The following is a 25,957-nucleotide window of genomic DNA, read 5'->3' on the forward strand; positions in this document are numbered from 1 at the left end:
GGGTTAGGAAGCAGACAGGTCATCCGGGCTCTAGGAAAGGGGCGGAGATTTTAGGGCAGCCGTGGGCATGCGTAGTCTCCACGCTCCTTTCCGCACAGTCACGCACGCTCCTTTCCACGGAGCTCGAATTGTGCCTAGCAAAGTACAAATGCCCTCTTTGCGCAGAGATCTTAGCGTGGAAGGTAGCAGATGTAACTCTGGGACACCTCCAGGTCTCATCTGCGGAGGCATATTCCTGTGGTCAAGTCAGAGCCCGTTCGGGGCGGGTGACCACTGTGTATCTCTTAAAGCACAGCTGCACAGCATCTCTGTCAAATACCAGGTGCTCTTGAAACAAACACAGAGCTAAACCGAGGCAAGGAAAGCCGGCCATCTTGGATCTAGCCGGTTCAGTCTGGTTTTCTCTTGGGCATTTGCGGTATCCTATTGGTAAAACACAACAAGCCTATATGGCTAAAAAACAAAAAACAGTTTCTGCAACCGGGACCTGGGCTGCATAGCATGGGTGACAATACGAGCTTTAGTCAAATGGCTAAACCTCTCAGAGCCTCTATTTTTATATCTGTAAAAGAGGGGCAATGGCAGCACCACCCACAACAGGATCCTTTAGAGGACTGGCTTGGCAAATCCATGGAAAGCTGCTGCCTTTGAAGCTGTGGTAATAAAGAACAACCAAAGGAGAAAAGCAGAGGCTGTTACTTCAGAGCTTGCTATAGCAAGGAAGTCCGGCAGTATCACTTGCATTTGGCAGAGACTCAAAGGCAGGCAGAGAGGTGTGAAAGCTTTATAATGGAAAACAGGAAAGGCTACGTACGAGTGTGCCCTTGCTGGAGGCCGTTGGCACAGAAAAGAAGAAGGCGGGCTTCTTAGAAGCAGGACGTCCTAGCTGACTGATTAGGGCGCATAGCTGGCTTTCTCTGGCTGGTCCTAAATTAGAAGAAGGGACAAAAATTAGGGAGGCTGTTCGTTGTTGATCGAGCCCTGGCCATTCGGAGCTGATTGTTACAGAAGTTATTGTTTAGCTTCCTGCATTGTCACTAGAGATAGTAATCTGGCTTCCTGTTAAGTCCGAGTTAAAGCAAGCTGGCTTCCTGGGCTGTTTTTAAGAGGGTTGGTTTCCTAGGCAGCTTGCTGCACCTCGTGAGTCAGAATTCTATTTTTATAGATGGTCTGACAATTTTCAGTTTGTATACTGGTCTCTCAAAGCACTTTTTAGATGTGATTGTATCTAATCAAAGATCAACATGGGGGACTTCCCTGGTGGTCCAGTGGTTGAGAATCCATCTTGCAATGCAGGGGACGCTGGTTTGATCCCTGATCGGGGAACTAAGATCCCACATGCCACAGGGCAACTAAGCCTACGTGCCACAGCTACTGAGCCCCCACACTCTGGAGCCTGCATGCCACAACTAGAGAGAAGCCCACGCACCACAACGAAGATCCCACGTGCAGCAACTGAGACCCGACGCAGCCAATAAATAAATAAATATTTTTTAAAAAAAGAGAGAGAGATCAGCATGGATAAATCTGCTCCACGGAAGACCCATATGATTCTTTGTTAGTAGAACTGAAAATAGATGGTCCCAGACACCAGTAAAGGGAAAAGCCAAAAGAAAATTTTCAGTCCTGGAAGAAGAAACAGAATGCAGGGCTCTGTTCCAGTTACTTCTTGCTGTGGAACAAACTCAGTGGTATAAAACAACAACCATTTTATTATGTTCACGATTTCTGGGATCAGGAATACAGACAGCTTCGTGATATCAAGCCTCAGATGAAAAGATTCAAAAGGCTGAGCTTGGCTCAAATGCTGGAGGCTAGAATCACCCAGAGGTGTCTTTACTCACTCACCGTCAGCTGGGAGCTCAGCTGGGGCTATCAACCAGATCATCATCACACGTCCTTGCCAATGTGACTGCTTGGGCTTCCTCACAGCATGGTGGCCAGGTTCTGGGTTCATGGAGGGAAAGCATGTGGAGAGCAAGTGTTCCAAAAGACCAAGGCAGAAACTCTATGGCTTATTCTGACCTAGCCTTGGAAGTCACACACTGTCACCTACACTGCATTCTTTTGATTACAAGTGAACCACTAAGGTTGGCCCAGATTCAAGGGAGGGGGATTAGACCTTCTGCTGGATAGGAAAATGGCAAAATCCTATCACAGAAGAGCATTCGGTTGTAATCAACTTTGGAAAATACAAGTTCACGGTCTATGATAAAAAGCAGAAAATATAACAAGCTGCCAAAATCACGTGAATCAGGCAAGGTTTCTGCGGCAGCAACAGCTTCTGGCTGATTTAAGCAGAAAAGGAACAAATTAAAGGATCCTGAGCTGTTCAAAGAGTCTCCAGGATGGCAGGGAACCAGGCTTGGGAGGTGTTGTATGTTGAATTATGTCCCCTCAAAAAGAGATGCTGAGTCCTAACCCCCAGTACTTCAGAATGGGACCTTATTTGGAAATAGCGTCTTTACCAAGGTAGTTAAGTTCAAATGAGGTCACTAGGGTGGGCCCTAATACAATATGACTGGTGTCCCTATCAAATGGGGAAATTTGGAGACAGAATTTTGTATGTGAAATTGCCCCGGGTTGGAACATCACAGCAATATCGCATCTTGTTTGGTCAATACAGTGCTTTAAGGCATGTTCCAAGGAGTTGTGCAAAAGGAGGCTGCAGAGGAGGCTGGAAAATGTCTTTATCTTGGGCAGGCTTCTGCCCAGCTAAAGTTCAGGATTCTTTCCAAGGAAGAAGGAGACATGGATAGTGCCTTCATGGTACCAAATGACTCCAGTCTCCATGTTCACAACTCCTCGAGAGAAAGCAAGGCCAGGCTGTGTCTGCTGATTCAGGGAGCCTCCTTGGTTGCTTTCAGAACGAGGGATCCCTTCTTCCATAACTCTGAACCACCGTCCTTCACGTCACTCTGATTGGACCAATCTGAACCAATCCCTAAGGCCAAAGGAATGCGGCACTCTGATTGGTTTAGGTCTGGATGGCTGCCCATCCCTGATCCAATCACGGTGACGAGGGGTGGGACTATACAATGGGAATAGCTAATGAGAAGCCCACACAGAGCTGGGAGTGGGCTCAATCCCGCCTAAACCCCTGGAGGCCTCCCACTGGCGGAGCAGTGGCCGGCGCTAGGGAGACACCCACATGTCCACTCTACCGACATTAATCAACTAATCACATAATTAAGTTAGTAAGCTATGAAGAAGAAGTGTATCAGGAGTCTCCTTGGCCTGGGGTTGTCAGAGCAAGCAGATTCGGGGAGAAGGGGCTCCGGATGTTGCAAGAAGCCTGGGCAATGGGGGAAGGGGGCGGAAAGGGACTGGGAGGCTCCCTGCATCCACAGACACAGCCTCCGCCTTGCCCCTCCTCCTGAGTCACTCACAGAAGCCACTGAATTTCCACTTGCTCCTGTGGGCATTCAATAAAGCAGAAGGTGCAGAAGTTGCTAGCACAGTGTCTAGAAGAGGGACAGCCTTCTATCCTCTGCCCAGATGCAGCCTCTCTTGGCCTTGCTTTGCACCTCTGCAAAATGGGCCTAATTTAGCCACCTCCCTGGGCCGTGGAGACAGCTATCAAATATGCCCAAGTATCAGACAAGTCTGGATATAGGCTATCCCCTTCCTCCTAATGACAAGATTAAATTTCAAAATGGGCTTTGGACACTTTGAACAGGAAAACTTTTAGGGAGATGGGTGAAATAGGCAAAGGCCGAGTTAAAATATTTATTAATGTCATTACACTATAATATATATACATATATATATGTATATATAGAGAGAGAGAGAGACAGAGACAGAGAGAGAGAGAGAGAGAGAGACTGTAGTCCATTTAGAAATAACAGTCTTCACTACTCACACAGAGCCTGAAATAGCTGATTCCCACCATTCAAGGGCTCTCAGGACACAGGCACCTCTTTCAAAATCCACGTGCAGCGGTCATTAGGCTCTCCCCCTATGGTGTGACAAGATAGCTCCCAGTGGCTCCAGGCTTATATTCCACCAGCTCAGCCACCCCAGAGGAAAATAGTACCTTGTTCCTGATAGTTCCAACAAAAGCCCCAGGGCTGCCTCTCATTGTCTTAACTTAAATCACGTGTTCTTACATGAACCCATCACCCTGGCCAAGTGTTAGAATGCTCTGATGGGCCAAACTTGGGCTATTTGTGTAGCCTTGGAGCCAGAGGCAGACCCAGCTCCACATGATCAAATGGATTGAGAGAGGGGAGGGGTTCCAAAACCAGACGTAATTGCTAAAGAATGGGAGTGGATGGTGGGCAGGCAAAGGCATCAGATGGTACCTACCTTTGGGGGAGGGGGGGTAGGCGGGAAGGAAAGGGGGAGGGGGCCTGTTTCCCCAGGGGACAGTCTATTCATGAAAAATTCCTTCCTCATGAGATCAGTCTCTTCAGAACTTTGTCTCCTGACCTTGATTCTGAGCTGGTTGCAGGTAAAATGTCTAATTTCACTGCCACTCGGTAATCCCCAGAAAATGAAAGCAGCAATCTTGTCTCCTCCCTCAACTCTTCCTTGTGTGTTAGTTTCTTGACCTTCACGATTCTATTTGTCTTTCTCCAAATACATTCTAATTTGGGTGGGCGGGGGGAGACAGACAGCTTTCACCTCCCAGCCCAATTCCGATCAGTAAATCGACACATATATGTTGAGGGCCCGCTATGGGCCAGGCACTGCTCTAGGCACTAGAGAACTTGGTGGGAGAGGAGGTGGGGGTCACATCTAAGTTCAGTGGGAAGGGATACTGTGATTGATTAACAATGTCTGCCACAGTCATATCAAAGGTAGTGGAGGCACATAAGCCATCCCTGCTAGACATCTTTCTTAGCTCAGGTGATTCAAAAAGAGGTGATGGGACAGAGTTGGCCCACAGGCCACAGTTTGCCATAGTCTCTAGAGCAAACTAAGCCTTAGAGACTGCAAAATGGCATAGAACTGGGCTGTGAATGGTGAAAAGTTCCCACGATAGGAAGCCTACCTGAATATCTTGTAATCTCCAGAACAAAAACTAGACACCACGTATCCTGAGCCTCTGACCAGCTTTCTTTCCAATAAAGCCAATGATTCTCTATAAGTCTGAAATATTTCCAAATAAAAAATTTTTTAATTTTGATGTTTTTTTAAAGTTATAATATTTTTAGAGATTTTTTCTTTTTTATTTATTTATTTTTGGCTGTGCTGGGTCTTCGTTGCTGCACACGGGCTTTCTTTAGTTGCGTTGAGTGGGGGCTACTCTTCATTGCGGTGTGTGGGCTTCTCATTGTGGTGTCTTCTCTTGTTGTGGAGCACGGGCTCTAGGCACGAGGGCTTCAGTAGTTGTAGCATGTGGGCTCAGTAGCTGTGGCTCGCGCAGGCTCTAGAGCACAGGCTCTAGAGCACAGGCTCTGTAGTTGTGGTGCATGGGCTTAGCTGCTCCACGGCATGTGGGATCTTCCTGGACCAGGGCTCGAACCTGTGTCCCCTGCATTGGCAGGTGGGTTCTTAACCACTGCACCACCAGGGAAGCCCTAAAGATTTTTTTAATTGATGTGGACCATTTTTAAAGTCTTTTATTGAATTTGTTACAGTATTGCTTCTGTTTTATGTTTTTTGGTCTTTTGGGGCACAAGGCATGTGGGATCTTAGCTCCCTGACCAGGGATCGAACCCTCATTCCCTGCATTGGAAGGTGAAGTCTTAACCACTGGATCACCAGGGAAGTCCCTAAAGTTATGATATTTTTAAAGGCTTTGAATCACATGGTGAAAAGAATTCTTTTTTCTACTCTTTTTGCATGATTCTGATAGTGGCAAATGAAAGTCTCGATCAGATTCTAGTCGGCCTTTAATGCCTTTCTAATACTTGCTAACTTTTACAAAGAGAAAATCAGCGACCATATAGAGCTACAAGTCTAAACCACTGTTTCACTTTATTTTCCCACTTTCAACTTACCTTGGTCTGTACAGTTTTTTTGTTTTGTTTTTTGCAGTATGCAGGCCTCTCACTGCTGTGGCCTCTCCCATTGCGGAGCACAGGCTCCGGACGCGCAGGCTCAGCAGCCATGGCTCACGGGCCCAGCCGCTCTGCGGCATGTGGGATCTTCCCGGACCGGGGCAGGAACCCGTGTGCCCTGCATCGGCAGGCAGACTCTCAACCACTGCACCACCAGGGAAGCCCTGTACAGTTTTGTTTTCATTCACAATGTAACAGCTTCCGCCTGGTCTCTCTGCTTCCACTCCTGCCCCCATGGTCTGTTTCCCATTCAGCAGCCAGAGAGATCCTGTTAAAATCAGTCAACCCTCACTTCCAAGATGGCAATACTTTCAAGAGTAAGCTCTCTGAGCCTGACTGCATGCCTTCTAGCTCACTTGGTACCAGCTTTGTTATACAATAAATTGTGTCCCCCCAAATTCATGTTGAAGCCCTAACCCCCAATGTGACTCTATTTGGAGGTAGGGCCCTTAAAGAGGTAATTAAATTTAAATGAGGTCATAGGGTGGGAACCTAATCCAGTATGACTAGTGGCCTTATAAGAAGAGGAGGAGGGAACTCCCTGGTGGTCCAGTGGTTAGGACTCAGTGCTATCACTACAGGGGGCCCGGGTTCGATCTCTGGTCAGGGAACTATAATCCCACAAGCCACATGGTGCAGCCAAAAAAATAAATAAATATAAAAATTAAAAAATAAAAATACCATTAAAAGAAGAGGACGAGGAGACACTAGGGATGCATATGTGTGGAGAAAAAAACAGGTGAAGTCATAACAAGGAGGCAGTCCTTTGCAAGCTGAGGAGAGAGACCTCAGGAGAAACCAAGCCTGCTAACACCTTGAGTTTGGACTTTCAGTCTCCAGAACCGTGAGAAAATAACTGTTGTTTAAGCCATCAAGTCTGTGGTATTTTGTCATGGCCACTCTAGCAGACTAATATAGGATCTTACTACAGCCTAGGAAATGGCTACCATTCCTTCTTCCTTCACCACGACAAAACCAGATTTAAATATAATGATAACAGCTACAGTGAAGAGGGCCTGGCCTTTATACCTGTCCATGTCTGAATTTCTTAAGTTCTCCGAATAGCCTTGGGAGGCGGGACTATTATATTCCCATTTTGCAGATGGAGAAATCGAGACTCAGAGAGGTGAAGTGACTGCCTCAAGATCACACACCAAGTATAGGAAATGCCAGTGTTGCAGTCAGGATGAGCTGGGTTATGCTGCAGTAACAAGCAACCCCACACTCTCCATGGCTTAGAACATCAAAAGGCTCATTCCCTGCTCATGCTACGTGTTCATGTCAGGTAGGCAGGCGTGACAAGGGTCAGGAGAGCTCTGTGTCACATCTCCTCATTCAGGAACCAGGCTTACAGAGGGACTGTCCCTACTATGCAGGGAACGGGAGGGAACCTGGCAAAGCATGCACTGGTTTTTAAAGGCTTCCACCCAGAAGTGACACTCCTACTCGCATTTCATTGGCCAAAGAAAGTCACATGGCACAATCTAATGTCAAGAGGGCTGGGCAGGTGCAATTCAGCCACGTTCCCAGAATAGGGAGAACCAAAATTTGTATGAACAGCCCAGTCAATACACCATCAGGATTCACACCAGAGCCCACACTCAACCACTATGCTTTCCTGAGAGAAATTTCCAGGCAGGCCTGCCCTCCCCCATCTATTCCTTCAATGGCTCATTCATTCATTCAGCAAGTGCTGGACCAGAGTGGTGAGGTTGGCTGGGGAAGAAGTGCACAGAGCTGAAAGATATTTAGAATGAAACACTGATAGAATTTTGTCCTGGAGTAGATGTGTGGGATGAGGGAGAAGGGTGTTGTCAGTAATGTGTTCCTGGGGCTTCCCTCGTGGCGCAGTGGTTGAGAGTCCGTCTGCCGATGCAGGGGACACGGGTTTGTGTCCCGGTCCGGGAGGGTCCCACATGCCGCGGAGCAGCTGGGCCCGTGAGCCACGGCCGCTGAGCCTGCGCGTCCGGAGCCTGTGCTCCGCAGCGGGAGAGGCCACAAGAGTGAGAGGCCCGCGTGCCGCAAAAAATAATAATAATAATAAAATAAAGTAATGTGTTCCTTCATCAATTCAATATTTATTGACCACCTGCTGTGCAGGTGTTTTAGGCTCTGAGGAGATAGCCATGAACAACACACACAGAGATCCCTACCCCCAGAGATTTGACAACAAACAGCATCGAATGTAACGTCCAGTGGGGAATGATGCTATGAGGAAGAATGCAACAGGTGCTGAGGAAGCTGGGGTACTAGAGCAGAGGAACCCCCAGGTGCCTGGTTTGCCAGTGAGGGGTAGGAGACAGTGGTGGCGTTCAAACAGCAAGAGGACCAGGTTTGCAAGAAATGAAGACATACGTCCACACAAAAACTTGTCCACAGATGTTCATAGAAGCATTATTCATAATAGCTGGAAATTGAAAACAACCCAACTGTCCATCAGCAGATGAATGGATAAGCAAAAGTGGTCTATCCATACTGTGAAATATTACTCAGCCATAAAAAGGAATGAAACACTGATCCGTGCTACAACATGGATGAACCTCGAGAATATTATGCTAAGTGAAAGAAGCCAGACACAAAAAAAACGTAGTGTATGATTCCACTCATATGAAATGTCCAAAATAGGCAAATCCATTGAAACAGAAAGCCAGTTAATGTTTGCCAGGGCCTGGGAGGGAGGGGGCATGGGGAGTGACTGCTAACAGGGACAAGGTTTCTTTTGGGGGTGATGGAAACGTTCTAAGATTGTGGTGATGTTTGCACAACCCTAGGAACATACTAAAAACATTCAGCTGTGCACCTGAAATGGGTGAATTGTATGATATGTGAATTACATCTCAATAACACTGTTTAAAAAAAAAGAAAAGAAAGAAAGAAAAGGGAAGGGTTTGGGAGGACAGTCTTGAATTCAGTTCAGTGTGTCAGCAGGGGAAGGCAGCTGGAGACCCGAGATGTAGGACTGGGGACAGTGAACGTGAGTGCACCCTGCAGTATGGTCGCCCAGGAAATGTCTTCTTTTGTCACTGGTTGTGTTTGGGCTTTGCTGGATCCGTCCTGGTTGCCAGACTTGCAGGCAAGACACAACTCAAGGCGGAGCCAGCAGGGGGCAGCAGAGAGCCACGCAGACCCACGGACCAGGGCCTGGCCGCGTGGTGTCCCGCATTCACCTGCCTCCAGCCTCTGCCCCTTTCTTTACCCTTCGGGGCTCCCAGAGAGTCCACACAGCTGCCCAGGCCCCGAAACATGGGCGCATCCCTCCCTCGGTCTCACTGGGGCAGGCACTGGACCCTGCCCACTAGTCGCCTGAGCTGGACCTTCCCCCCTCCTCTCTACAGCCCAGCCCTGGGCCAGGCTGCCGTTTTTTCTCCCTTTGCCTCCCCAGCCTCCTACCTGGTCTCCTGCCCTCTCCAATCCTCCCAACACAAGACAGCCCAAGGGATCTTTCTAAAGCCCAAACCCGACGCTGCCCCTCTCTGCTCAGAACCATCCGTGGCTCCCCAGTGCCCTTAAAGTCCAGGCTCCTCACCACAGCCTTCAACTGATTGCCAGGTCTGGTTCCTGGGGGGCCTCTCAGCCTTACCTCTCAGACCCCTGTCCCTCACCTCCACCCTGTGGACTGTGATCTGAGGGACTGAACTTCTTCGAGAATCTCGCATATTCCCTTCCATGCCCGGAGCCACATCACTTCACTCTACCTGCCCCAGGTCCGTATTCATCCTCCAGTCTCAGCTCAGATGCCTCTTCCTCCAGGAAGTCCTCCCTCACTCCAAGCTGGGTCAGATCCCCACCTCTGAGTTTATATCCACCCCAGCCCTGCCCACTCTGGGTCGTCACTGTCCGGAGATGGGCTTATCTCCCCACTGGACTGTGAGCCCCCAGAGGGGGCTGCCTCAGTCACCCAGTGGGTCCCAGCACCACCCAGCACAGGGCAGGGGCTCCAGGAATGCGTGTGGAATAAGTGAACATGTGTGGATTCTCATTACCTATATCCTTCCCTTCCTGTGCCCAGCATCTCCATTCATTCATTGGCAAATGTTTATTGAGCAACTACTATACACCAAGCTCTGTCAAATGAACTCAACTGGGCACCAGACCAGCCCCCACTCTCAGGGAGCTCAGAGTCTAGTGGGGGAGGCAATATGGAAGCCAATGTAATAATAATTAATAATAAGCGTCTCTTGAGCATTTACCAAACGTCATGCACTGTGTTAAGTGCTTTACTTATTTATTTTATCTGCAAAACAGTTTCATAAGGCAAGTACCATGATTATCCCTATTTTACAGATGCAGAAACTGAGGCTAAGAAAGGTCAGATAAGGGACTTCCCTGGCGGTCTAGTGCTAAGGACTCTGCGCTTCCACCACGGGGGGCACGGCTTCGATCCCTGGTCCAGGAATTAAGGTCCCACATGCCACACACAGCCAGGGAGAAAAAAAAAAAAAAAGAGGTCAGGTCACACAGGCTGTCAAGGGACAAACTGGGAATGGAACCAAAGTCTTGCTAGCATCCAAGCTTTATCCTGTGCACGTTTCCAGTCTGGAAGGAAGAGGGACCAAGATGTAACCCCCACCCACTAAAATTTAGTTGGGATCTGTGTGGCAAAGCAAAGGGCACCAAGAACAGGGCAATGCTTAACCCAAAGGAGGTATCGCTGATGGTGGGTTCAGTGTTTGGCCCAATTAGGAAGAGACCAATGTCCTTGGCTGGGACTGGGAGCTCCCAGGCTCCTTGACTCTCTCCACCCCATCTCTACCCACCAGGGGTCACTGCCCACCACTACCTACTTCCCGTGAGTCCATCGGCACGTCTAGATTCTCAGGGCTGTGGCTCCTTGTTTTACAAACGAGGAAGTGGCTGCGTGAGGAAGGAAGTGGACTGGGCCATGACCAAGGGCGATTATGATTCATGGGGAAAACCCTTCTCTCCCAAATTCAACCCCTTTGTGTGCAAAAGGACACTGCACTCTGAAAGAGCCTGCCGGGGTCACATGGTGTGGGTAGCTTGGCTTCAGAGGTGTAAACGCCCCCTCACCACCCTTCACACCTTTAATGAGAGTGCAGGCTTGTCTCTGTATCTGGGGGAGTGGGCTGTGTTGAGACCGAGGTATTTTTATCTGCTGGACACACTGGGGCTCCATGGAGGATTTCGCTTGAGGAAAGCATTCCACGAATGAAGCAAACATTTCAAAATATTGCACCATTTTTGGATCTTGGCACCAGGAAACCATTGGGGGTGATGAAAGGGTTCTAAAACTAGATTTGGGGAATGGCTGTGCAAGGTGAATATTATGGGATGAAAAGTATGACTCAGTGAAGCTGGTAAAGAGATTATGACATTTAGGAGATGATTGGAAATTTGGTCACTGACTGGGTATTGAAGATACTAAGGAATTGTTCATTGTTGATTTTGTTTTCACATTTTAGGCAAAATAATGACATTGTGAGGGTTGGTTTTTGTTTTGTTTTGTTTTGTGTGAGTCCTTATCTTTTAGAGATACAGGCTGAAGTATCTCTGAATAAAAGGATACCATGGCTGGAATTTGCTTTCAAATAAATGAGAAAGGATCATGGGTAGAGGAGAGGAAATAAGATGGGCTCAAGCTGCGTGATGGATGTGGGGGGAAGGACATTGCTCTGCCCTTGATGAGTGTGTAAACTTTGGAAGTTTTCCAGAATAAAATATGGCTTTTGAATTGCTTTTAACCATAACTCTAAACCCAAGTCCAACCATTGATGGGAAAAATGAGGCCCAGAGAGGAAGGATACCTAGCCAGGTCACCCCTCCCAGGTCCTTCTGGCCCTTTGGGGGTCCCCAGAGAACCGTGGCACTCTCTCTGCTCCCCTCCACCTCCCTAATTCTGCCCTTCACTTCCTGCCCTCGACCACCTTCCTGAAAAGCCCAGCCCCTCACATGTACCAACCTGTCCCCCTGCAGCCCCTCACCCCACACTTAGACCCTTCCCTTCTGTCCCTCATTGGCTCTCATACCACAAGCTGGAACTTACCATCACCTGACTCATCTATAATGGGCCACCTCGTGGCGTCCAAAGCGCCCTGTTCTGGGTTCCCTGCTCCTTCTATAACCAGCTCCTCCCACTGTCCCCCTCCCTCACTCAGCTCCAGCCACACCCGCCTCTTGCCATCCTCACACTCGTCCAAGACCTTCCTGCCTCAGGGCCTTTGCACTTGCCAAGACTTCTGCCAAAAACACTCTTCCCCCAGATTGTCACATTCCTCCTTGGTCACCTCCTTCAGGTCTCAGCTCAAACATCACCTCCTCAGAAAGGCCCTCCCTGACCCCTCCCTACGAAAAGAGCAATCCCTGCCACTCCCAATCCTCTTGCCCTATTTCATATTTTTATAGCACTTATCTCCACCTGACGTGATACATTCTATCAGTTTCTTGATTATGGCCCATCTCCCTCCAATAGGATTTAGCCCCACAAGGAAAGGGTTGTTGCCTGTCTGCCCAACACAGCGTGGCAGATAATCAGTGTTCAATAAATATTTGTTAAACGATTGAATGACTTGGAAAAACCCAGGTGAATGAGGTGAGAATGGGGACAAGGAGTGGGGGAAGGGACGGGTATCCCGCCAAAAGGAACAGCCCGTGCGGAAGGTCTGAGGCTTGCCCCTCCAATCCACTCTTCCCTCTGGTACAGTAGCCTGGGTGTTCTTTCGAGGGTGAGGAATTAAGGGGACATAACAGCCTCCCCAGGACCAAGGCCAGACCTTGCCAGGCCGGCACAGGAAGCCACACCCTGAAGTCGGATCCATGAGTAAATATTACATCTCCCTCAGCCTCCCTCTGAAGAGATAAGGGGAACAGAAAAGGGGGGTCCAGAAACCCGCTTCAGCTTCGCCCAGGAGGACAGGACAAAGGTCCTGCCACGGGAGCCCAGGCCATCTTACAAATATTAAGTCAGTAGTGGGCGGGGTCTCAGCAGGGAGACAGAATGAGGCGGTCCCAGGTCACCTCCCACTCCCTAGGGCATTAATGATGTGGCTGGTGAGAAAAGAGAGCCGGGGTTGGGGGAGAGAGCTGACAAAACAAGGTCAGAGAAACTTGTCCCCAGCTGCGGAGAAGATAACGACTTACCCACTCTAACCTCCTGAAGCTAAGGCCTGAGCCTCAGTTTCCTTGTCTGCAAAATGGGTTCTCAGGGAGGGAGGGTGATGCTGGCTAACAGGGAAAGCCAACAATGTCAACAAGGATAATGAATCATTAGTAAGATATACCAACAATCTGGCCACTTCTCTTCTCTCTGGTCCACCACCTCTTGCTTGGTCCCGGGCCATGCAGTAGATACGATGTGAGCCACATATACACTTTAAGATGTCCTAGTATCACATGGAGAAAAGTAAAAAGAAACAGGTGAAATGAATTTATTTTACCCAACCTAGGCAAAATGTTATAATTTCAACATGGACTCAATATAAAAAGTGAACAATCTATTTTGCATTCTTTGTGTGTGTGTGTGTGTCTGCAATAAATCTTCAATATTTGGTGGGTTGTTGTTTTTTTTTTTCACCTTCAGAATCTTTTTTTTCCAGTTTTATTAAGAAAAGTTGACATAGGGAGTTCCCTGGCAGTCCAGTGGTTAGGACTCCTTGCTCTCACTGCGGAGGGCTTGGTTTCAATCCCTGGTCGGGGAACTAAGATCCCAGAAGCCACACAGCACGGCCAAAAGGAAAAAAGAAAGAAAAAATGGACGTATATCACTGTGTAAGTTTAAAGTGTACAGCATGATGATTCAATTTACATATATTATGAAATGATTATCACGATAGGCTTAGTTAAATCTATCATCTCCTATAGATACAATAAGAAGAGAAAAAATTTTTAATCTGGAGATGTTATGAGATGAAGTTTTAATACCTCCACCTCTCCTCTCATCCTCTCCCCAAACTTTTATCATACTTTTAATTGTATCAATAATTAGCGTTTGCACCAGTATAACAATGTAAATGTTGTTCGTTGCAGAACCTATTAGGATACTGTGATTACGTGTCCTTTCTCTTCTTTTAATTGAAGTGACATTGACCTACAACACCATGTTAGTTCCAGGTGCACAGCAAAGTGATTCAATACTCCTATACATTACAAAATATTCACCACTTTGGTATGTACTTTTCGCTCACAGCTCATCTAAACTCGGATAAGCTAATGGTAGTGGCTACCATACTGGACAGCACGGCTAGACTACTGCAGTCACCTCACTGCCTCCCAGCATCTGCCCTCACCTCCCACAGTCTGTTCCCCACACTCAGCCAGAAGATCCTATTGACACCTAAGTCAGCTCCTATCCTTCTTCTGCTCACATACCTCCCAGGGCTCCCATCTCAGAGTAAAAGCCAAAGTCCTCCTGCAGCCCACAGAGCCCTGCAGGATCCGCCCCTGTTCCCTCTCTGCCCTCACTCACTCTGCTCCAGCCACACCAGCCTCACACTCACCAAAACACTCCTGCCTCAGGGCCCTTGCACTTGCTCTTCCCTTCGCCTGGAATCCTTTCCCTCAGATTCAGCACAGCTCCCCCATGGAGTCTCTACTCCAGTGTCGCCTCCAAAAACATCTTCTCTCGGCCCTACATGAAACAGTGTCCTAGACACCTCCATCCCCTCCCCTGCTTTCTTCTTCTCCATAGCATTATCTCCACCTGATATATTATACCTGTTTGTGTTTGTCAGTTGAGTATCTGCCCAAACAAAAGGTCAGTGCTATGGGGCAGGGATTTTTGTCTGTCCTATTTGTGGCTATAACCCAGTGCCTAGCACAATGCCCGGCACCTGGTAGATGCTCAGTAAACGTTTGTTAAAAGGTGAGTGAACAATGGCCCCCACGTACCCGGTGCCCACTTTGGGGCAGGCACAGCATTGAGCCTTCCACACGCCTGCTGTCCCTCACTCTCAGAGGAATCCCAGGGAGGTCAGTGTCATGATCACCCACCACCCACCTCCCAGACAGGCAATGGCCCCTGCCCAGGGTAGCCAGGTTTACTTTCTGCCCGCTGGGCCTGGCACATAGTAGGTGTTCAAGAAACTGCAGGGCTCAATTGGACCAAATATCTGGGCTCGTGTCCGGGAGCACCTGAGGAAGGGCTGGGGAGGTGAAGGCTGGGAGCAGATCGGGAAGGGCGAGGACAGCAGAGAAGGGTCAGTGTGATGCTGTGGGTGGTATGGAGCCATGGCGGAGTCTGGACAAAAGCCGGGATCTGCCCCCAAGTCTCTAATAGCCACAACTCTTCTCGTTCCTCAGCCAGATGGCAAATCACCAGAAATCTGGACCTCCCTGGAGACTCCTCTCTCTGTGCCACCTACCCCTGGTGTCCAGTTCCACAAACACTCTCTCAGCCTCTGCTCTGTATCCGATCCTGTGCTGGGCAGTGCTGGGGACACGGTGGTGACCACAACAGCCCTGGTCTTGCCCTCCCACGACTCACAGTCCATTTGAAGAAACAGACCAACCCCCTGACAGTAAGGACCCAGGGTGGTCAGGGCTGGGACTGGGGTTGAGGGGTGCACCTAACCCAGTCTGAGAGTCAAGGAGGGCTTCCTGGAGGAGGAGGAGTTTGAATAGGCAATGGAATAGAGCAGAGGGAAGCAGGGGTGTGCTGGGTAGAGAGAGCGCCAGTGAGGCAGAATAACTGGAGCAGAGAGTTCCCAGAAGGAAGGGACGTTCCGTGAGGCTGGTCAAGCAGGCAGGGGCCAGGCCATGCAGGGCCACGGTGAGGAGCTGGGCTTTCTCCTGAGGGTACTGGGGAGCCATAGCAGGTTCTGGGCACCACGAGGGGGCCAAACCAGGGCCAGAGACCAGGGAGGAGTTGGGGAGGGGAAGCCAGACAAGGTGGGCGGGAGACCTGGACCAGGGCAGGGGCCATGGGGAGGGAGACAAAGGCACACAGGGCATTTAAGAGGCAGGCATGATAGGGCGTGGTATGCGGTGGGCAGAGGGGGATTGGACTTCAGGGACAAGGCCCAGTCTCTCGGTCCCAGTGACGGTGGATGGTGGCGCCAATCCCTGATAAGAGGACGGGAGGAGGAGCGGGTCTGGGGGAAGATGTTGTCGAGGTCAGTTTGGGACAGGGTGAGGGAGAGGTGCCCAGGAACATCGAGGGAGGGGGGGAGGCATCCTGAATGACACTTAGGACGAGGTCCCGGGCTCAGGGGAGAGGGCTGGGCCAGGACAGAGAAGGGTGAGGTGAGGTCACAGGAGGGGTGGAGGCAGCAGGAGGCGCCAGGTCACCCACAAGTCACCTGGCCGCACCCACCCCTCTCACCTCACACTACCCCCGCGTCAGAGCCCCTCCCTGCCAGGGCAGCTCAGGACGAGGTGCTGGAGGAGCAAACCAGGACAGGTGAGCCACAGGTATGGCCCACTGCCCAGAAGCAGGATGCTCGGGCCTTGGAGAAACCAGGACCCAGAAGCTATTAAGATACCGATAATAGCACGTTTGTCAAGAATGCTCTTCCCCCAGATTCCTCCATGTCCTCTGCCCAGCATCATCTTCCCAGAGACATCCTCCCTGACCGCCCCCACTCTGCCCCCGGCTCCAAAATCCCCAGCCCCCTTCCTGGTTTTCTTTTTTTTTCTTTCTTTTTCTTTTTTGGCCCTACGGAGTGGCATGCGGGATCTTAGTTCCCCCACCAGGGATTGAACCCGGGCCCCTGCATTGGGGGCACGGAGTCTTAATCACTGGACCACCAGGAAAGTCCCTTCCTGGCTTTATTTTTCCCCCCCGAAGCACTTACCTCCATCCTATGTGAAATAGACTTTGTTTATTTGTTTACCCTGCAAATGTCAGCCCCATGAGGGCAGGGATTTTACCTACCAGCCTCTAGGACAGTGCCCGGCAGACAATCTAGGCTCACTAAATATTTGTAGGATAAATGAATGAGTGATTTCTTGAGGCTTGCTCAGGGCCAGGCATTGTGGTAAGTATTTCACACTTCATTTTTCACAACAGTTCATGAGGAGTGTACTATCATGACTCCCATTTTACAGATGAGGAAACTGAGGCCCAGTGGGCTCCATAACTTGCCCTGGGTCATGGAAGCTAGGAACAGTGGAACTAGGTCCAGTAACGTCAACCACACCTCATGTTTGGGACCCGACTCTGCCTGGTGCTGGCTAACTTCCTGACATGTAGCATCTGCTCTCAACAACCCTGAGTAGGGGCCACACCATCCCTCTTTTTCAGAGCAGTCAATGGAGACTCAGGAAAGGGCCGCTCCCAGCCCCACTTCCAGTAAGTGCAGAGCCAAGGTCAAAACTGGACTCTCTCTAGCCCCAAAGTCTCCACATACACCCATTTGACCTATAAAAAGAACAAGGCCTCAGGAGGAGAAGAGAGAGAATGTGGATTTCTCAGCCCCACGCAGGAGGCCAAGAAGCAGAGCCCCAAAGGAAGTGTGCAGCCATCAGCCTTCCCTTCTGTGTGGCTTTGGAAATAGAGCCACACAGGCCTCCCCGCCTGCAAGAACTTGGGTAAGTCAGAGCCCTTACCTGGTGCCTCAGTTTCCCCATCTGCCAGTGGGGCTTCTGACAGTGCTCACATCACAGGGCAGCCACTGAGATGACACCTAAAGGTCACCCACAGCTTTGGGGCTGGGAAAACGGCAGTCACAACAGATGGGTTTTATCCCTTGGTGACCCCCAAGTTCACCAGGGAGACCAGGGACTGGGCCGTGGGTAAGAACTGCCTTAAAATCTTCCCCTGCCCCTCCTTCCTCCTCCCTGATGACCTGGTTCTTCTCCTGGTACCAAACCTGGGCCCTCGGCACAAAGAAGTTTAGGCAGCGCCCCAGGAGGCCTGGCCAGGTCGTGGCCCCTGGCCCGTGCCTGCCACACCTGCTCTGGTACCCAAACGGGGCCCCAGATCCTCGGTGACTCGATCCCTCCAAATTCAGGTGATCTCCCCCGGCTCCAAATCACCGAACCCTCCCACGTCCGGCGCCAGACGGAGCCAAACCCCAACCAGGAAGGGTCTCGGAGCACCGGGCCGCCAACGCCGCTGTCTCCAAGAGCTGGGTTTGGGGTGAAAGATGGTGCTGACCAGATGCGGCTGGCTCCTCCTCAGTGGTGAGCGAGAATGGCGCCCCCAGAACCTCAGCCCCCACGGCCTCGGGGAAGGGAGGGGATCCCCGGCCTGGGGAGGGAAGGTGTCAGCCAGAAATCCAGCACGTCAGGAGGACAGCTCTGCTTCACACAGGCACAATTTGCTCCACTAAGAGTCACCAGTGTGGGGCAGGCCGGGGACTGTCACCCAGAGAGGTTTTCAGGGTGGACTTTGGAGATTTCTAAGAGCGGGGTGTACGCTAGGGCAAGGGAGCCACTGCTATACCTTCATTCACGTGGCAAACTCTTACTGAGCTCTGGAAGCCTTAACTAGAGCAAGTTGTAACCAGCCACTCTGCCCCTCCCTCAGGCTATGGTTTGGGCAATTGCCTTCCTCCTCTCAGCCTCAGTTTCCTCATCTATGAAATGGGCCTAACTCCTGGGGTCGTTTGAAGGTCATTCCAAGCAGCGTTTACTAGTGCTTGCTGGGTGCTGTTCTAAATGCTTTCCACGTATTCATAACCACCCTATGAAGAAGGCCCACCCATGACCCCCCACTCCATAGACCAGAAGCCTGAGGCTCAGAGAGGTCAAGGCACCGGTCGGGGTCACACAGCCAGAAAGCGGCAGGGCTGAGTGCTAGACGCAGAGGCCTCGCTCATAGTCAGCCTTTATCAACACGGAAAGTACCAGAAACCAAGCCAAGCATGTAAGCACTTCTTACGTGAGAACCGCCGCGGCTTCTCAATCCAGGCAACCACACACAATTCAAACCCAGGCAGCCCCAACCAGCTAGTCAGGTTTGGGGCTTATCTGTTGGGCTGAGAACAGAAGGGGTGGAGTGTATTAATCACGGCCCTACTTTCTGCCTCTGGAGAGGCAGAGGAAGGGTGCTGGACGGGGAGTCGGGGCCCAGGGGCTACACAAGGCAGCCTGATCTCGTAAGTGGAGGCCTAGTGACTCTCACAGCAGTGTGGTGGGGGGGGGAACCCTCTGGGTGGTATCCAAGGTCCTGCAGGCTGAGAGTGTGCTATGAGCTTGCTATGAGCAAAGCCTTAGGCTAGATCCTTAGCACAGCCCATCAAATCCAATCCTCAGATCACAGCCCCCTCCCCAGGACTGAGACTCCACACCTGGCTGACAGTTACTGAGCACTTACTTGTGGTAGGAACACATGTGCCAGGAGCCACGGCTCCTCCTCCATCAAACGTGGGGAGCGATCAAGTCCACCTCATCCCACGCCTCTGGCTCCTTTTCCTCAGCCGCTTTCCTGAGCGCGGGGGCTGAGATCACTATCACCTCCGAGCCTGCCCAGCCAGCCGAGGGCGACAACGTCACACTGGCTGTCCAAGGGCTTTCAGGGGAGCTGCTTGCCTACAACTGGTATGCGGGGCCCACGCTCAGTCTGTCTTACCTGGTGGCCAGCTACATCGTAAGCACAGGCGATGAGACCCCTGGCCCGGCCCACACGGGGCGGGAGGCTGTGCGCCCCGACGGCAGCCTGAACATCCAGGGCGCCCTGCCCGGGCACTCGGGCACCTACATCCTGCAGACTCTCAACAGGCAATTTCAGACGGAGGTGGGCTACGGACACTTGCAGGTCTATGGTGAGACACCCCCCAGAGCCCCCTTTTCCCCAGCTGGGCTTTCCCATCTCCTTCCCAATCCTTCCTTTAAAAAACAACAACAACAAAAAAAAAGAAACTCTAAAAAATATTAAAACCATCAAAAAAAAAAACTGACCTAAAATAACATTAAAATGCTCACCTCCTCCCAGATGGCTTCTGGGATTAAACCTGCCTCTCATCCTGTTCTTTGCCCCTCTGGCTGGGGGTTCAGGGGCACCACCGGGATCCAGCCATGCCCCCTGCCTGGGGAGGGGGAGGCCCTGGAAGCAGGCAGTGCCCGGCCCCCTCCCCCTCTGTCTGTTGCCCCACAGAGATCCTGGCCCAGCCTGTGGTCATGACCAATAGCACGGCGTTGGTGGAGCGCCGGGACACCCTGCGCCTGATATGCAGCAGCCCCAGCCCCGCCGAGGTCCGCTGGTTCTTCAACGGCGACACCCTGCCCATCGCCGTCCGCCTCGGCCTGTCCCCTGATGGCCGGGTGCTGACCCGGCACGGCATCCGCAGGGAGGAGGCCGGAGCCTACCAGTGTGAGGTCTGGAACCCGGTCAGTGTCAGCCGCAGCGAGCCCATCAACCTGACCGTGTACTGTGAGTCCTCCTGGCCCAGCCCCTGCAGAGATACCCAGTGCCCCAACCCCATAGATGGGGAAACTGAGGCCAGGAGAGAGTGTCCAAGGGCATGCAGTGAGTCAGTAGGCCAGCTGGGGTTAGAAACCAGGGATTCCCCATAAAATGCACTTGACCCATCTCCTAAGGACGAAAGACCACGTTTGAAATTGAATAATCCTTCCCTTTGAATCAATACCTCCAGGACTGGCTGGTTTTGAAAGGGTGGGGGGACGGCGTGAGTGGTAGAATGGGAGGGGAAATAAAATTAAAAACATAACCAAAGCATGGAGTCATTCCCAGGGGCAGCAGATATGCAATGTGCCATCCAGAGAAAGGAAGTCACTCAGGTACACGAGGGCCGGCAATGTAGAGAAACTTAGAACCTAGAATCCTACAACCAGGGCATTCTGGATCTAAGAAGCGCTGGATTCTAGACTCTGAGAATCCTAGAAACTCTAGAAGCAGAGGTTCTTAGAATCTTAGAATCTAATTCTAAAACCTTAGAGCCACCCAACCCTAGAATCTTAGAAACATAGATTTCTAGAATCTTAGAATCCTAGAACATAGAAATATCTGCTCTTGGAACCCTAGAATTCTAGACTCTTAGAATGGCTTATCAGAAACCATTTAGACTTTTTTTTTTTTTAATGGAACCATAGATTTCAAAAATATCTTGAAATGTTGTCTGGCCCAACACCCTCTTTTTACAGAAGAGAAAACTGAGATTCCCCTGAGAGGGAAGGTGATTGTCAAGATCTCAGAGCGAGTTAGAGATCCATGTGGGATTCGAAAAGGCCAGAGCTCTTTTTCCCTCCAGATATTCCCAGGGGCCCATCCTGGTGGAAAGAAAGCCAGGGGGGTGCCCACCTCGACCACCCTCTCCCTCCACTGCCCCATTTCTCTCCCTCCCCCCCCTCACAGTTGGCCCAGAACGCGTGGCCATCCTCCAGGATTCCACCGCCCGCACGGGCTGCACCATCAAAGTCGACTTCAACACATCCTTCACGCTGTGGTGCGTGTCCCAGTCCTGCCCGGAGCCTGAGTACATGTGGGCCTTCAATGGGCGGGCCTTAAAGAATGGCCAAGACCACCTCAACATCAGTAGCATGACGGCAGCCCAGGAGGGCACGTACACGTGTATTGCTAAGAACCCCAAGACCCTGCTTTCTGGATCTGCCTCAGTGGTGGTCAAACTGTCTGGTGAGTCGTCCCCAGCCTGACCAACCCCCCCCCTCCATGGAGGCCCAGTTGGACTCAAGCTTTGGCTGCTCTACCCGCCATTAGGCCACCATTTGCCCAAGAGATGATTGGAGAGTGAGAGATTCTCAACCCATGCGTTGGCCAAGTGACAAAGTGGCATATCAGGTGGACCCTCTTCATCCAGGTGACAAAAAGAGGAAGTCTGTGCCTTGTCGCCCAGAAAACAACTGACGAATCAGGCTCTCTTCCTTGAGGGTTGGCAAAGTGAGAAATGGGCCGCATGTCCCAAACCGTGCAGCTGCAGAGTGGGAAAACATTCGGATGTCCCTTCCTATGGGTGCCCATGTTCTAAATTCAGTCTGTCACAGCTGCTCCAGGCTGGACCCACTCCCTGCCAAACAGACAGCTGAACCTCAGCACATCCAACTAGATAACCCAGTTATCTGGCCCAGATGCCGGTGTGCGCATGCGCACACACGCACACACGCATACACTCCTGGAAAATCACAGCCAGTCGTTGGCAAATGGAAAAACACAGCGAGAGAGGCGCTGTCTTGCCTCTGTCCTTAAACAACCTGGCGGTGGGGGTAGTGCAGACACAGCTGGTTTTCTCAGAGATATCAGGATCCTCAGGGGACGTTTTCTCATCCCCTGGGGATGGTGGCTTTGAACATTAGGGCCTCATTCATTCTGCCTTGGTTCCTTCCCAAGTGGCCACCATCTCCCAGGGACAGTGGGAACGGTCCTTCCCTCCCTCCTCCCTCCCTCTTACTAACAGGCTGGGCCTCATCCAAAGGGTGGATACTCTTTCACCCAAAGCAGAAATGGCATTCCCAGAGGTAAGTGTACCTCCTGCCCCACCCTACTGGGGCTTTAGCAGCTGGTCTTGGCAGGAGACAGGGGGGTGGACCAGATGACCTCAGGCGCTGTCCAGAGCCCTGTCTGTGCAGGTCAAGATGGGGGGTGTCCAAGGTGTGCAGGTATGTGCAGGGAGTGGGTAAGGTGCCCCCAACGGCCTCCTAAACTGTCAGCACCCCTGTGGCAGGTGCCAGGGGAGAGACAGAGGAAAGGGAGACGCCACCCTTCTTCCACCTGGGGGAGACTGATCTGATGGAGGAGACATGGTCTCTGCCCTTGCAGAGATGGCCTTGAAACAGGGAAGCATAGCCTCCCTATTCAAGAGCTGCCAGTTAGGGAGAAGAGGCAATGCCTCATACTCCATTCTAGCAGTGATGAAGGAGACATAACAGCCACCCTCAGTGAGCTTCCAATCAGATGGAGGAGGCACAGGAGACACTTGAGGAGATTTTGTAATCTGATGGGGGAGACATGGTCTTGAGGAGACGTGGCTTTTTTTTTTTTTTTTGAGAATTCCTAGTCTGATGGGGGAGACACAGTTCCCACCTTTGGGATACTCCCAATCTGATGGGGGAGTACAAGCCCCCCACTTTCTAGGAATTTCCAGTCTGATGGGATAGACATGCCCCCATTCAAGTTCTGGGGTCCCCAGCCTGACTGGAAAGACCCAGCCTGATAATAATCTGGAATTTCCAATCTGATGGAGGAGACATGGCCTCCCACCCTCTGGAATCTTTCAATCTGATGGGGAACTATAGCCCCCATATTCTGAGGCCTCTTGAGCTGACAGAAGAGACAACACCTGGAGTACACAGCTCCCAGCTATCCGATGGGGGAGACACGGCCCCCATATTCTGAGAATTTCCAATCTGATGGAGGAGACATGACTCAACCCTCTAGGGTCTTCCAGTTTAATGGGAGAGATATTCCCCCAAAGGCTGGAAATTCCTAGTCTAATGGGGGAAGAGACAGCCACAATCTGACGGGTGAAGACAGCTCCCTGGCAGGCAGGCATTGCTGAGACACAAAATCCACCTCCATACCACACAAGTCACCTCCTTCCTCTGTCTCCCTCCCGCCAACCCGCATGGGGAGTGCCAGCCGGGGGATGCATAGGTGAGCTGGTTGGGGGGTGGGCGGCGGACGCTCTGCCCCACCAAGGCCCAGGTGACCCAGCCCCCCTCGCTCTCTCCCCAGCGGCCGTGGTCGCCATGACAATCGTGCCGGTGCCGACCAGGCCGATGGAGGGCCAGGACGTGACACTGACCGTACACGGCTACCCCAAGGATCTGCTGGTCTATGCCTGGTACCGTGGGCCTGCCTCTGAGCCCAATCGGCTGCTCAGCCAGCTGCCATCGGGGAACTGGATCGCAGGCCCCGCGCACACAGGCCGGGAGGTGGGCTTCGCCAACTGCTCGCTGCTGGTGCAGAAGCTGAACCTCACCGACGCCGGCCGCTACACACTCAAGACCGTCACGCTGCAGGGCAAGACTGAGATGCTGGAAGTGGAGCTGCAGGTGGCCCGTGAGTGTGTGGGAGGGGACGGGGAGAGGGGGGCCTCTTTTCAGACAAGGGCTCCCAGAAGAGGGGCTCCGCTTTCTCCATCTGACTTGGGACTCCCCAAATGGAGCTCTTGCCTCTTCTGTCAAACTGATGACCTGGACCAGGGGTTGATAGGCTTCCTCCATCAGACTGGGGACACTAAACGGGGCTTCCATGCCTTCTCTCTTCTGTAAGAGGCACACCAGACCAAAGGTTTTAAAATACAGTGTGTAGTCTGAGGGTAAGGCATCCTTTTTCCTGGACCATAAAACACAGGAGATATTGCCTCTACCACCGTACTGGAGGAGCAGGCTAATGATGGTCGTTTACCTCTCCCATCAGACTAGAGGTATAGAGGGTGGAGCACGCCTCCCTCTTCAAACTGTCATCCTAGACAACGGGGATCATGTTTCATGCTTTGCGTTACAGTAAGAGTGAGAACAGAATTCCTACCCTCAGAAGGTAAATTAATCTCTCAAACTGAAATAGGGATGATCTCCTCCATCAGGTTGGAGATTTCTAGGTGGTGGGAATTGTGTTCCCTCTTCAGACTGGAAATTCCCTGTGTTCAGGAACAATGTCTCCTCCATCAGACTGGGAGCTCCCAAAAGTCAGGAACAATGTCTCCCCCATCAGACTGGGAGCTCCCAGATGCTGGGGACCGTGTCTCCCCATCAGACTGGGAGCTCCCAAAAGTCAGGAACAATGTCTCCTCCATCAGACTGGGAGCTCCCAGATGCTGGGGACCGTATCTCCCCATAAGACTGGGAGCTCCCAAAAGTCAGGAAGAATGTCTCCTCCATCAGACTGGGAGCTCCCAGATGTTGGGGACCGTGTCTTCCCATCAGACTGGGAGCTCCCAAAAGTCAGGAACAATGTCTCCCCCATCAGACTGGGAGCTCCCAGATGTTGGGGACCGTGTCTCCCCATCAGACTGGGAGCTCCCAAAAGTCAGGAAGAATGTCTCCTCCATCAGACTGGGAGCTCCCAGATGTTGGGGACCGTGTCTCCCCATCAGACTGGGAGCTCCCAAAAGTCAGGAACAATGTCTCCCCCATCAGACTGGGAGCTCCCAGATGTTGGGGACCGTGTCTCCTCCATCAGACTGGGAGATCCCAGATGTTGGGAACCGTGTCTTCCCATCAGACTGAGCATCCCCAGAGGTCTGAGATGTCATGTCCCTGGAGCCTTGCCTCTCCCATCAGACCAGGAAGTCTCAGAAGCCATGTCCCTGAGTTAAAGACAGTGACCCCCCTCCCTCAGACTTGAAGCTTCCAGGATCAGGGACCCAATCACTGACAGACACCCTAGCACCCTCCCCATTCACTCATCAAACCCTAGTTTCCTGGGTCAGCGTTGGGGGGAGAAGGCTGGTCAATGACAGCAGGCCACCCCCGATGAAGCCTCGGAATTCCTTTTCACTCTGTCTCTCTTCTCACAGTCAACCTCCCTTCCTCGCACAAGGACCAACGCCACCTTCCTGAACCTGAACCTGGCACAGGCTGAGCATGGGGCGGGTGGGGCCGCTGGGAGGCCAGGGTTGGGCAGGGGAGCAGAAGGAATGGGGGCACTGGGGACCTGGTCCCCTACCTCCCTGACGGCCTCCTCCACCCCTGTGCCCCATCCTCCCCCACAGCCCTGGAGTAGCACCATGGCCCTGGAGACCTCCAGAGAGACCAGCTCTTCGTGCCACCCTCCTTGTTTCCTCCCCCTGAGTGGAGGACCACTTGCTTCCAGCAAGGATGCAGGACCATGGTTCACGGTTCTCCTGCTTCCACCCTAGAGTTAGAGACAACAGGGCCCTACTCCTTCACTGAGCTGTCGGAGAGCCACAGAGGCTATAAACATCCTGGTTAACACACGCCTGTGTCAGCCTCTCCTTCCACCACTCCCAGCCCTGCCATTCCTGGTCATCACACTCACTTCTTTTCCCACCCAGGATTCTTCTCAGTCTGGCTGCATGCATGCACAGGGGTGCCCAAAGCACAGGGCTCCCAGCCCCCACTGCTTGATGTCAGGGCCTTAGGCCCTTCCCACATCTCCCCAGGTTATATCTGAG

The 25,957-nt window shown here is 51.7% G+C and overlaps 1 protein-coding gene across 1 annotated transcript; it reads left to right on the plus strand.

The window, feature by feature from the left end:
• Positions 1 to 17,952: 17,952 nt before the first annotated feature.
• Positions 17,953 to 25,750, plus strand: CEACAM16 (carcinoembryonic antigen related cell adhesion molecule 16). Its single transcript, XM_029237217.1, has 6 exons — positions 17,953 to 18,086; positions 19,325 to 19,669; positions 20,002 to 20,277; positions 21,220 to 21,498; positions 23,554 to 23,880; positions 25,535 to 25,750. The coding sequence occupies exons 1-6, from the start codon at positions 18,050 to 18,052 to the stop codon at positions 25,543 to 25,545; spliced, it is 1,275 nt and encodes a 424-aa protein (XP_029093050.1). The 5' UTR covers positions 17,953 to 18,049; the 3' UTR covers positions 25,546 to 25,750.
• Positions 25,751 to 25,957: the final 207 nt, after the last annotated feature.

The sequence above is a fragment of the Monodon monoceros genome, unplaced genomic scaffold (assembly GCF_005190385.1).
Source record: "Monodon monoceros isolate NGI ecotype Baffin Bay Population unplaced genomic scaffold, NGI_Narwhal_1 Super_Scaffold_10, whole genome shotgun sequence".
Lineage (NCBI taxonomy): Eukaryota > Metazoa > Chordata > Mammalia > Artiodactyla > Monodontidae > Monodon > Monodon monoceros.

Coding starts and splice junctions, on each gene's coding strand:
- CEACAM16 (XM_029237217.1), top strand. CDS start 18,050: ATGGTGCTGACCAGATGCGGCTGGCTCCTCCTCAGTG. Junction 19,670..20,001: donor CGGACACTTGCAGGTCTATG/GTGAGACACCCC, acceptor GTTGCCCCACAG/AGATCCTGGCCCAGCCTGTG. Junction 21,499..23,553: donor AGTGGTGGTCAAACTGTCTG/GTGAGTCGTCCC, acceptor CTCTCTCCCCAG/CGGCCGTGGTCGCCATGACA.